General features: G+C 57.1%; 1 protein-coding gene across 5 annotated transcripts in view; it reads left to right on the top strand.

Annotated features, from left to right (window-relative positions):
• The window catches only part of KCNAB2 (potassium voltage-gated channel subfamily A regulatory beta subunit 2), an 84,887-nt gene that overhangs the window by 35,400 nt on the left and 36,367 nt on the right, over window positions 1-13,120 (top strand). For 4 of the 5 annotated variants that reach the window (XM_081306824.1, XM_081306821.1, XM_081306823.1 and 1 more), the window contains exons 2-3: window positions 1,778-1,906; window positions 2,873-2,914. In XM_081306824.1, coding sequence (XP_081162950.1) covers window positions 1,830-1,906; window positions 2,873-2,914 — 119 coding nt within the window. In that variant the 5' untranslated portion in view covers window positions 1,778-1,829. The remainder of the gene's footprint in view (window positions 1-1,777; window positions 1,907-2,872; window positions 2,915-13,120) is intronic. The other variant, XM_081306825.1, reaches the window with a different exon arrangement.

The raw sequence follows: 13,120 nt of genomic DNA, 5'->3' as shown, positions 1-13,120 counted from the left end.
GCAGGCCTGGGCACTGAGTCACATCCTACTCATGAGCCAGTGAACAGCTTCCTGCATAGACCTGGGCAGATGGGCAGATGGCTGGTGCCTCTGAGTGCTGGTGGCCCTGAAGGACCCTCAGACTAAAAGGGAGAGGTGACGGGGAGGCCTCTGGTGTCCACTGTCCAGGCGGTGTGAAAGTGCACATCGAGGGGCTGCCCGGGGAGAGGTTTACCCAGGATCCTGTGTGGCACGTTTGTGGGGGCTGGTATCAGCCAAGCCTCCTCGGCTCTGATTTTAAAGATTTAAGTGCATTTTTATTTCATTTCATCATTGAATTCCAAATGAGGTCCCTTAAAAACAATCCCGGGGAACCATCACCCACCCCGTCACTTTTCCTGTGTGCGTCTTCCTTGTGTCGCCGTGTTTCGAGCATACGCTCGGGCTCACGCCCCTCACTCAGAGCAGACCTCAATTACGAGTGGGACCTAAACCCGAGCTGTGTTGACCAGTGGGTGGAGAATATTCCAAGGAGGACAACTCCTGGGATAGGAGGTCTCTGCTCTGAGAAAGAAAGATGGGGGCTGGGGATGTGGCTCAAGCGGTAACGCGCTCGCCTGGCATTCGCGGGGCGCTGGGTTCGATCCTCAGCACCACATAAAATAAAGACATGTGTCCACCGAAAAACTGAAAAATAAACATTAAAAAAAATTCTCTCTCTCTTTCTCTTTAAAAAAAAGGAAGATGGACAGGGATGGACAAAGTCCCCCCCATGGGCTGCCTGGCACTGCCAATTTCAGGGGTCTGTTGGAGTGGACAGGGCTGTGTGTTGATCCCTTTGCCCATGGGAAAGGGACCACATGAATTTGGGTTAGGGACCTTCACCCTTTCAGAAGGCAGGGTCTATGGTAGACACAGAGATGCAGCAGTGAGAGAGACTTCTGCTGTCCAGAGAGGGCCAGGCACCAGGGAGCTGGAAGGGGACCCTAGGGCGTGACAGCCAGCTGCCAGTGCAAAGGCCCCGGGGGGCATGGGCGTGGCCTTGGGGAAGGCCCAATCATTGCCTGCCTTCCGGCGCTGTAACAAATGACCTCACACTGGACAGTCATGGGAAGGCTCAGCTGGGGAAGGATTCCCTGATCTGTGGGCTGTTGGGCTAGGCCTCAGCTCCTCTAGCTGCAGGCCAGAGGTCACCCTCAGTTCCTGCCACATGGGCCTCTCCCACATGGCTGCTTGCTCATCAGAGCCATCGAGGGAGAGTCAGCTAGCAATGTAGAAGTCACAGTCTGTGCTGCCCAGTCACAGAAGTGTCAGCCCCATATAGTTGTAGCCCCCGTGTGCTGGTGAGAAGCAAGTCACCAGGCCCAGCCACCCTCAGGGGCTAGGGGGCTGTACAGAGAGGGAGTCCCAGGCCCAGCTCACTGGGGGCCTCTGACAGTCTTCTTACAAGCTCGGGGCAGCACCGGAAGCTGTCATGGACAGGAGGCAGGACCAAGGGAACCCCTAGGGTGACTCCAGGTGGCAGCAGTGCCCTTCCTGGGAGAGGAGACTGGCTGAGAAGCACAGACCCTCCAGTTTCTGCAGGGTGGCAGAACTTGTCATCTCAGAGAAGCCGGGCCCCTGTGATAGGTCAGGGGGGATGGTGGAGTGGAGTCTCAGAGTCCTGGCCCCTTGTCATCAGCCCATACAAATGCACGGTGAGCACAGACAGCCTCTGGGCCTCTGGGATCATAGGAGCTCCTGGCCAAATGTGGCTGATCTTTTGTAACCACCCCTCCCCACTTTTCTTTTCTTCTAGAACTTTCCCTCCCTGAAGAAGCAAGCAGGTCTGGACCACTGAGGCCAGCCCCATGTATCCAGAATCGACCACGGTCTCCCCAGCTCGGCACTCCCTGAGGCAGACGGGCTCCCCCGGGATGGTCTACAGGTGACTCCCACCCCACCCCCCTGCAGGGGTCCCCGAGGCCAAGACCTTCCCTGGAGTGGGGGGACTGAGCAGGGCCCACAGGGCTGAGAGGCACACACGCTGCTCATTCTCCAAGGAAAGAAGGCAGGCTCTTGAAAACCAAAATGGGAAAGAAAAAGCAAAGGTTTTGCAGGTGGCGCCGAGCCGGGACAGATTCCTTCCTGGTCCCCAACTTCCAAAGTGCTCCCCTGGAGGATAACAGAGGCCTGGCAGTGAGCCGAGGCCCTTCATGCGTCCTCCGTGGTCCCACACGTCCCCCTGTGCTCACAACCTCACCAGCCTTTGGGGAGCCACGTTCGCCTGTTTACCAACCCTGGAGAGACTGTGGGCAGCCAGATGCTCCCAGGGCAACTTGGCCTCCTCCATGGAGGCCACTTCCAAACCCCGCCCCGGGTGTGATCTGCGCAACAGGCAGCCCTGAACAGCAGGGGGCGCTGGGCGAGAGCTGCCGACCTGGGTGGGGGCAGGGAGCCCCAGTGGCAGTGGCCCTGTGGGCACTGGGCAGTCGGGCCTGAGGCCGTGCGGGGTCCACAGGAGCCCAGGGCAAGGGATGCCTGTCCTGAAAGGACTCAGTAGCCCCAGGCAGCAGGCTGACCTCTTGACTGCAGAGTTTCTAATATTCTTTTAAAGCACACTGAAATCCAGACAGACCCTCTCCCAGAGACTTACCATGGGAAATAAGGGCAGGTGCAGGACCCCTTGCATGTCCAGACAGATGGGGCTCAGGCCCTGCTCTGTGGCCACTGGGTGGCGCTGCTGCAGAGCATTTGGTACCCAGGCGCATCCGGAGCAGGCGGAGGGGGCGGGCCAGGCCTGCGGGGTGTTGGTGATGCGTTCTGTGCTGGCACTTGTCTGTGGTTGATGCCAACTCTGCACTATCTTCTCTCCTCTCTCTTTTTTTTCTCTTTTCTCCATTGCCGTCCGAAGTACTAGGTATGGGAGCCCCAAAAGACAGCTCCAGTTTTACAGGTAATGAGTTCTTCGTTTTCTCTTGAATACAGCGAGCTGAAGGCCGGGGAGTGGGTGGGAGGACTGTGCCCACACACAGGTGACACCAGGGCTCTGCCTCTCTCAGTGCCCACCCACAGAGCATATGTAATGCCTGACACAAAGTGCGCGGTAGCCTTAGTTGTGCGTGTGAGTCCCCTAGAGGTTGGCTGTTGGTTTGAGCAAATGGTCTTCTGGGCTCGTCACTCTCAGCAGACCTCCTGTTAGCCCTGCATTCACCAGCAGCAGATGGCCACCTTGCCACAATCATGGTCTTGCACTTCTGTCATCAGGCCACAGTCTCCCTGGAGAGTGTATGCCCATGCATTCTCCCTTCTGCCTGAGGATCTGGGCTGACCCCTACAGAGCTCTTGGGTCCATTGAGATGGATGCCTTCTTGGGGTGTGCGGTACCCGTGTGGCTTGGATCATGTCAGGATGGACAGTGTCATTCTCCTGCTGTGCTTCCCCATTGGCAAATTAGAAACCTGATGTTTGCCTGACAAGAAACGGTGCCCAGAGGGATGTGGCATCAAGAGGTCCAGGCATGTGGCCCAGCAGGGTCCTGTCTGTCCCTCCCTCTGGTCTGCCTCCCTCACCAGTAAGCAGGGCACACACCAAAAAGATTCATACTACTTCCTGGAGGGTTTCCAAGTTTAGGAAGCAAGATGTCGGGGTTGTGCTGAAGCCGGGGGTCAGCAGGGTCTGCCAGCCTCGGCACTGTGGAGGGATGGGGTCTTGGTGACAGTTCCCTGTGTTGCCGCTTCCCTGTGTTGCAGACCTGGGAAGTCTCTCTGTCCAAAACCAGCTCCAAGTGTTGTGCACACACCCACCAGATGTGGAGCTGAGGAGTGTGTCTTGATGGTGCACAGAATCTGGGGCTGTGGGTGCCAGGGTCTGTGCTGGGTTTCCATACGACTTTCCTCTCTACCCCAGTGGTCTCAGTGCCTCTGAACATGACCGTGGACCTGGGCACACAGTGCTCCTGTGAGGTCTCCTTCCTTACAGGGAGCTCCAAAGAGATGGCGGACTCTTTGAATCTACTGAAATTTTGGTTAAATAAGATTTTTGCCTGAATTTGGGCTTGTAAATGCTTTTTTTTTTTTTTTTTTGATAAATGCTTATATCGTCGCGTACATCTGTATTGTGTAATACCTTAATGGATGAATGGGGTTGGTCCCAGAAAGATTGGACCAAGGAAGCCACATTCACACCTGACCTGCACCCCCAGGGAGCTCTCTCAGCCCAGAAGCGGCAGGAGACACAGCAACAGGCGGAAAAATCCCAGCTGCACACTGGCCAGCCCAGAGAGCTCTCCATGATGGGGCCACAGGGCACAGAGACTGTCCGCATAACGGAATCTTGTGCACCACTAACTGGTCCTCAGAACAAGGGTCACAGGACGTGTCCGGTCATCCAGCCCCGGGAGCACCCTCGTCCTCTGGAGGCCTTCCCTCCCTGAGGAAAAGCTCTGAAGACCTCCTCACAGCCTCTCAGTCCACGTTCCATGCCCACAGGTCCTGGCCACCCCTTCTTTGGGTCTCTGATGCTGTTCTTCACGTGCACCCTCAGGTGACTTCAAAGGGGAGGGGTCTTTATTTAACAGGCTAGATGCCACTCCAAGTAGGGCACCCCTTACACGGCACTAAGCATGACTTTCGGGGAGCTACTGGAATTACTTAAGACTGGCCCTCTGATGAGCAAAGGTGTTCAAGGCAGGTGCCCACCCTTGAGCAGCGCCCAGACTGGTAAGGGAGTAAGACCCTGTATCAGTCAGCACTCACAGACTGTTCCATAACAAACGTCCCCAAAACAGTACCTGGCAGTAGTTTTCATTTCTTTCTTGCTTGTATATCTGTCCAATTAGAAATTTTTAGTTTTTAATTTTATTTATTTTCAGTATTGGGATGAAACCCAGGATGCTCTACTACCGAATGACATGCCCCAGCCCTTGTTATTTTTTGATGGTTTGTTTGTTTTAGTTTTGAGACAGGATCTCACTAAATGGTCCAGGGTGATCTCAAACAAGCAATCCTCCTGCCTTGGCCTCCTGAGTTGGGATCACGGAGTGTGTTACCGTGCCCGACTCTGTTGCTGGTCTATCTGTGGGTTGACTGCAGTCAGCTGCTCTCGGCTAGGCTGGACTGGGTTTGTCTCCAAGGTGCAGGTGGACCCAGCGTCCTCTCCTCTTGTCCTTCTTAACCAGGCCTGGCCTGGCCCATTATCCCCATGGCGGGGGTGCCAGAGGAGAAACAGAGTGTGCCCTGTCTCTCAGAGACGTGGAACAGAGCACGGGCAGTTCTGCTCCTAGCAAGACTCGTGACCGTCACCCCTCCCAGAGTCAAAGGGCAGGAAAATATCTTCCCCCACCTGTGGGAGGAACTAGGAGTCACATGGCAAAGGACACGGATACTGAGGGGCCAAGGAGTGGGGACAATGACCCAGTCTGCCCCAGAACTCTACTCCAGAACTCCAGCCCTGTCCAGAGGGCCACAGAGCTGCGGAGTCCCCAGGAGGGTGACTGGTAGTGCCCCAGGGGTCACACCCCAGGCCGGGGGCCAGGATGCGTGCTGTCAAGAAGGGCTGCCCTGCCTGCCTGGAGGCCATGGCAGTGGGGTGTCCAAATGCCCGACCTCCAGGGCCTGGCCACTGAGAGTGCTGGCAGCGTGGGACACATCACGTGTGGCTCAGCCTGCCAGGGCTTCCCCCGGTGCTGAGGGGAGGCCTTGCCACCCAGCCCTTTGCTGTGGGCGGCGGTCACATGCCACGGGGACCTAGCCTTGCCACCCAGCCCTTTGCTGTGGGCGGCGGTCATATGCCACGGGGACCTAGCCTTGCCACCCAGCCCTTTGCTGCGGGTGGCGGTCACATGCCACGGGGACCTAGCTCCCCTGCTGCAAGCACACTTTTGAGCTGCATCGTGCTGAAATAACAAGTAGCACAGCCTGACCCCCCACCCCCAGTGGCTCCGAGAGCCCTTGCCTGTGGCACACCAGTGGTGGAGGCAGCGAGGGGCCAAGGGAAGGGTCCGAGGGTCGGACCCCCACGTTGGGCTGCACCCTGACCCCGTCTACCAGGAGCCGGCCATGCCAGGCTGCATCGTGGAAACTCACTCCCCGAGCTTTCAGGGGAAGCAGCGATCGTGAATAATTCAGCTGCTTCCACGGAGACGAAAATGCCCTAATAGAACTAATGCACTCGCTGCCTCCAGCCGCCCCGGGGGGACTGCCTCATTCACCGCTGGCTTCTGACGTTCGCAGTGACACTCCCTAATGAAAACGCTGCTGCTGCACCAGATCCTTAGATCCCTAATAACTAGCCTGTGGCCCTTTTAACAAGCAGCCGCCCGTGGAGGCAGGTGAGTCTGCCCTTCAGCCCCAGGAACGAACCTGCGGCCACCTGCTTGGGGGGATGCCGCCCGGGGCAGGAACTGGGATAACGGGTGGTATTTCCAGAAGCTTTGGGCTGATCTGCAATTAGACCCTCGACATTTTCTCAGAACAGAGAATCTCAAGGAAGGGATGGCCCCGGGTAAACCCAGATGACCAGCGCTGGATGGAGGAGGGTGGCCAGGCTCCCTCCTGCAGCGCCCGCCGCCCGGGTGTTCCCGCGCTTGAGCCTGCTTTGCCCGCCCTGCCCAGCGCCGCCTGGCCTTCCCGTCCACCGGAGGCGCGGTGGGAGCTCCTGCCTCGCTGGGCTCGCCGCGGACCAGTCAGCATTTTTGCACTTGGCTGTGAATGCTGTCGGGAGGTTTGGGGCTGTCTGAAGAGTCTGTTTAGGGAGCCCGTGCCTGAGGGACCTGGGGCTGCTTGTCTGGGCCTCTGTTTGCTGATGGTTCTTGAGCGAAATGATTTTGCTTCTGTGCTGATGTGGTGCCCCGCGGGCGCTGCCGCTTCCCTCCGTCCCCACTCTCCAGACCTGTGGCGGTGCCTCTGGTTTCCAGACAGATATCATCATTGCCAGGGACACCCAGGCCTCCTCCTCCGCCTCACGTCTTGCTGCGGTGGCTGTCCGTGAGCAGACCCCAGTTCAGACTCCAGGTGGAAGGAGGCTTGGCGGGAGGCAGCGGCTCTAGTGTCTTAACGAGGTTAACAGCGCCGTTTCATTTTTCCATGTCACGGTGTTGATTCGCGTGAATTCCCTGGAGCCCCCCAGCTGACAAGAATAGATTTGCAGAAGGCAGGAAAGAACTTGTGATTAGCAGTGGCTATTGAGGAGGGGGCTAATTTTTCCGGACAGCAGGGTGAGGGGTAGCCTCAGAGCTTGGAGAACCTAACCCTGGAAAGCAGCTGGGGTGCTGTGGATTGGAGGTCCAGGGTCAAGGAGCATTTGATCTCAGGAGGTGGGGGACCTGAGGTTGAAGCCCCTCTGTCCTCCCTGGCAACGTCTCACCTGGGCCCTTTATACAGGCACCCTACTCTGTTAGAATCACCCCCAGAAAAAGCCCAGAGAAAAGCCCCAGCATGAGGGTCCAGGAGATGAACTCTGCCCTCCACATGCAGTCCCAGGCAGCGTGGTGACCACCAGCCCTGCCATGCCATCTGCACACAGTGTCCTTCCTTCCCCAGGAAGACCCCCCCAGCTGCTCCCCAGAACTCCTCAAGGGCCCCTCCCTGCATGGACCACCTCATGGGCACAGGCCCCTGCTCTCACCGCCTCCCACCTCACACCAGGGGCCCCCACGCCCACCCACTTCTCTGCCCACAAGTCCCTGCACCACATTTGTGGCAGGAGGCTCCAGGCTTCACCCATGTCGCAGGGCCTGCACCCATAGGCCTGCTCCCGGGCGGGGAGACTTGCCACAGGGATGATCACGAGCAAGGAGTCCATGGCCCCACAGAGGGGTCCCCGCGGGACCTGGCCGTGTTGTCCAAGGCCGTGGCTGAGGCTCATTCTCTCTTGCCCTCTCTCCCTTCTGACCCACTCCACAATCCCCTGCACCATCTGCCCAGGGACACGCATGCCTGTGACAGGGGCCTCATTAGCTTCTGGACACTTCCCAGCCACGGCTGGTGTCTACCCGGGTCTTGAGACTCATTGCAGCCTCTGGTTACCTACCCCCTCTCAGAGAGACCCACCCACCTGCCAGCTGAATCATAGCTCATCTCCCCTGCTGCCTGTTGTCACCAGAGGTGGGGGCCCCTCCCCATCAGGTGTGCCCTGCTGCGCCCCAGCTCCTGCCCAGCTGTCCAGCCTCTCATCACACAGCCCAAGGCAGACTGAAGAGGCCTGGGCTCCTCCCATGTCAGACACGGAGGCTGGAGATATCGAGGCGCCAGCCTGGGTGGCAGAGTGAGTGACAGCCGAGGCGGCCCCGGTCCTGGACCTGGTAGCCCAGCCACGCTGTCAAGTAAGCCTGGGCCTACTTCCAGGACCCAGCCAGGCCCGGGCTGCTTTTTGTGGTTAATGTCTTGAAAGCTAATGGCTATTGATCGGGGTTTGGCTGGGCTTGGCTGGGAAAGTGTGCGTCTGAGATGGCCCTGCCTTTCGGGAAGGGTTGGTCCCTGCAGCCTGCCCGTCTGGCCTTCTCTCCGGACGGGGACTCAGAGAGGTGAGGAGTGGCCTCCATTTGCCCACAGAGGGCTGGCAGCTAGCCAGAAGGCCACCTCAGAAGCAGCTGCCTGGTGCCACCCCGCCTGTGCCATGGGAGGGAGAAGCTGGCACAGGCAGGAAGAGGGGCCCGTGCTGCTGCCTGTGGGTTTCCAAGCCCCACTTCCTGGGATCAACCTCTCCCTGAGGCTGGGCCCCCTGCCTGCCTCCAGACTGATTCTTCTGGAAGGGGGCTTTCATGCCAGAGGCGGCTCTGCCTGCTGTAGCATCAGGTCTGCAGGCCCCTCCCCCAAGAATACCAACCGTGAGCACAAGTCCTGGCATAGGAAACACGCCCCTACCTGAGAGGACAGCACAGTGCCACAGCTAGAGCCCGAATGGAGGCCAGGTTGGCCTTTCAGAGCCCAGAGTTCCTACGTGCTCACTAAGGGCACTGCTGGGGACAGGACACTGCTGGGGGCAGCAGTAAAAGCAGACAGAAGAGTCCCTGCCTCCAGACCTGACCTTCAGGGGTTTTGAAACAGGCAGGAGTCTGTGCAGCAGCTCCCGACAGTGCAGGGTGTGACAGGGTCGGGTATGCCAAGGGTCTGCTGGAGACTCAGGGCACATAGGGGGCCCAGCCAGGCAAGGGGCTGCCCATGAGCAGCTGTACAGCAGCCCACCCTGGCGGGGGCACCACCCAGACCCATCCTGGGCAGTGGGGTCCAAGACCTGCTTAGATGCTGCTCCCCTCACTCCCTGCAGGGCCCCCCAACCCCTTGCCCATCCTTCTCTCCAGCTCCTCTCTCCAAGCCCCTTCCCTGCTCAGCTGCACATTCAATAAGCATTTCTGGCCACCTGTTCTGAGCCAGGACCATGGTGGGGGAGAAGAGCAGTCATGGCAGTGCCCACAAGTGAGTGAGACGCAGACAGATTCTTGCAGGGAAACCTCTGTGAGAGGGGCAGCTGCAGGGCTCCTGGAAGTGGCCCTTCCCTGTGTGCATACTCAGGTCGGGCCAAGTGGTTAGAGGTCAGCCAGGCTGGCCACCCCTCCTGGAAGGACCCACCACTCAAAACTCATCTCAAACTCCTGCCCTTGCCTCCGGCACCTGGAGAAACTGAGCAGGCTGACCCCTTGAGCTCACCCAAGGGAGAGACCAGCACCTCTGCAGCTGCCTCCGCTCCCAGGACAGCCCTCCCAGCTCCTTCCCAGGGGTCATCACACTTGTCCTCTCCAGGAGCAGAAGATGGGACAGTGCTAGTTCCCTTTGAGCTCCCAAGGCCAGGCTCCAGGATCCTCTGGGCAGCTGAGCTAGCTGGCACAGGGACTTCCTGTGGGTACCTTCTGGTGACTGTGCCAGGCCCCTGTGCACAAGTCAGACATGTGAGGACACCTCAGTCTTGATGGCTGGACAAACTTTTACTCTATGGACGGGCTACCAATCGTGTAGCCATCTGTCCCCTATTGATGGACACTCATGCTGCCTGTGTTTTTTTTCTGAGGGTGAACGTTCATCTTCAGGAAGAGAATCTAGCAGTGGTCCTTAACGTGTAAGCTTTGAATTCCTCCTACCCCAACCTGTGTCCCTAGGTCACCCACCTCCTTCCTCTTTCTATTGCAAAACTGTGGATGGTGACATCCTTAATATCAGGGAGCATGAAGCCCAAAGAGCTTTGCTGGCAACAGGTGCTTTTGACAGGCAAGAATGTGCTGTGTGGATGGCATTGCCCTTCACAAGTCCCGTAAACAAACAGAGCCTCCCTGGGTGGGCCCCTGGCATGTGGAGTTGTGGTCCCAACTGGCAGGTGTGCCCAGTGCTGCTTCTCTAGGGACAGCCTCTGCCTGGTTTTGCCCCAGGAGCCAGGAGGGCACCGTGATGCAGCACCCAGTGACCGTCAGGTGGGGACACTGGTCCTCAGTACTGGGCTCAGGCTCTGCATGCTCCTGCACCTCAGTTTCCACAGGGACATTTGGAGTGCCGCACTGCCACCTGGAATGCAGCTTGGCCTGTGCTTGTCTCGTGGATGCAGGGACAGAGGGGGCAGCTCAGCTCCTGGAAAGTACCAACTTGAGGACAGAGACTCCTTGCCAAAGGGTGTTTTCATCCGGGGTCCCAACCCCACCCCAGGCGCCAAGGCCTCATCGCAGCAGCTCCGGTTGGAGCCTGTCTCGCTGAGGCTGTCTCCTCCCCTGCGGCAGGCCAGCCAGCCTGGGGCACCGGGGCATCGGCACAACCTCTAACCCTCCCCACTCGGCATTTCCCGTCTGGACAGTGGCAGCTCCTGGGTCAGGCAGCACCATGTTGTCCATGACATACAGCGAGAGTCTGCGGAGCGTGAACAGCAGGTACCACTCGGACTGGGCCCTGCACCCCGTCCGCCAGACAGACACACTGGAGCTGCAGCGGCTGCGGGAGGTGCGGGCGGCTGCCCAGGCCAGGAACATGGAGAGCTTCCTCCGCATGCACGGCCTGTCCCTGGACGGCTGCACCGCCCAGCACACAGGCATGAAGTATCGGTAAGGGCTGGGCAGGGGCCAAGGGCAGGGAATCCTGGGGACATCAGAGGAGGCCTGTGGGCCAGCACTGCAGGAGCAAGGGGTGCAGCCCAGGAAATGCTAACAACATTTTTATTGTGTAGTGGGGTAAATATATGCTGTTTTCACATTTCAACCACGTGGAAAAACCCAACAAACCGTTTTATTTCACAGAATGAATCATCCCCAAAAGACTTTAGAGAAAGATTAGAAAATGGGTAGGTTTGGGAGTAATTACCCATCTGAACTGATGAGTAATTCAAAGAAGAAACCAAAAGCCTGCCATAGTCCTAGCTATATGAAGATGAGCACCGTTAAGATCTTGGTGTGTTCTCCGGGGAAAAGAGTGTCTTTTCGGAGGGTGGGCTTTGCAGAAGGTGCACTGTTTCAGGTGTCTTTTGCAACTCCGTCGGGACAAACTCGTCATTGGGCATTGACTAAATATGAGTTAGTGAAAACACATCAATTCACCATCTCTAACGGCAAATCCGTTCTGGCAACAGAGACCTGGGTTGGATTCTAGAGACAAAGTGTTCTTTTCCTTTATGTCCTTAAACAGGGCTGTACCCATGGGAAGTGGTTTTTCTAGCAGGTGATCTCTGAATTGGTTGCATCAAACTGTAGCCATAAAAGGGAAGACTGTGAATTAAATATCCTACCTGTATGATTGACAGGCATAAATGACAGGTATAAATTTCCTTGGAACCACAAAAAGACATTCTGTTGAACTCATTCATCCTTGAATTCAGCACCTGGGACAGCTCTCCAGCCAATGACTCCTGGCCAAAGAACCTGCGAGCTGCCTGGTTTTTATTTATCAATCCTTGTGGGTCACCCATATGCAGCTCTGTTTGCTGTGCCTCCAGGGGCGAGCCCTTATCATCTGGCCCTCCCGTCCCAGGCCTGGCAGGGTTGCCAGATGTAGCAAATGAAATACAGAATGACCAGTAAACTGGAATTTCAGGTAAATGTCATTTTTTTTTTAGTATAAATATGCCCCCATGCAATATTGAGAACATGTTTATATAGGAAAGTTGCTCATTATTTATCTGAAGTTCAGAACTGGGGTCCTGAAATTTATCCAGCAGCCCTAAAGCTTTGGCTCCCGTAGACCAGAAGCCCCGGGGCTTTTCTGGCTGCTTTTTGGAGAGCAAACTGAGGCCTGGACTTTTATCCTGTGCCCCTTTGGGCAGTGGGTTTGGTCCTTCGGCCCATTGTCTGAACATGTGGCTGTAGTTTAAAGAAACAAAGCACTTCTTCTGGGAGTCCATTAGATGGCAGAATTTTAAGGCCTTATATTCTAAAGGCAGCTGTAAGGAGAGCGCAGATGCACACTGGCTTGGCCACCGCTGGGCTCCTAATTCTGACGGATTCCTCCAGAGAGCGGCTGTGCCTTGTGCTGTTCTGTCCTGGATGCTCACTGATACTTTCACGTGTTCAGCAAATGTGTATCGAGAAGCTCTTTGGGACTAGGCAGTGGGCTAGAGCCTGGAGGAACTGCGTGAGCAAGACCAACCAGGTCCCCACCCACAGGCACTAGCCGTCCCAAGGCTGCAATACAGATAACACACAGGCCCTGGTGGCAGGGAGACTGATGTGAGGAAGTGACATGAGCCATCTGAGAGAGGCTCCATCGGAGGATGTGGCAGGCGGTGTTGGGAGAACATTCTGGACACACTGGCGGAGATGGGAAGGCGCCCAGGCGCTGGGCCAGAGAGACCAAGACGGAGAGCTCCAGGCGCTGAGCAGGAAGGACCTGACCACAGGTCTTGGCCGATGTGATTGGTAAAACTACCTCCACCCGCTTTGTGTGCTTTGCCCTGGCAGACCCAGGAAGCCAACACAGGATGGAGAAACCTATCTTTCTGTCCCATGTCCCAAGGAAAATGTCCATGTGACATCTGAGTCCACAGCACTGCTGGACCAATTGCGGGGCCGAAATGCCCAAGGAAACGCACCTCCCAAGGGGCCGAGGAGTCTAGAAAGCAACTCACGCCTTCAGCCATTGGTGTCGAGGGCTGTCCCACTCCCGGGACCCCTGCTCTGTCTGGTGAATTCCATTCTGCTGCCGCTACACTGGGTGACTGGCTCGTGCCATCAGTTTTTAAAGATCCTAAAGCTGAA

The sequence above is a fragment of the Spermophilus citellus genome (assembly GCF_964194105.1).
Source record: "Spermophilus citellus genome assembly, chromosome: 9".
NCBI classification, from domain to species: Eukaryota; Metazoa; Chordata; class Mammalia; order Rodentia; family Sciuridae; genus Spermophilus; species Spermophilus citellus.
The sequence above is the reverse complement of the archived record's forward strand: the minus strand, read 5'-3'. Positions and strand labels throughout refer to the sequence as shown.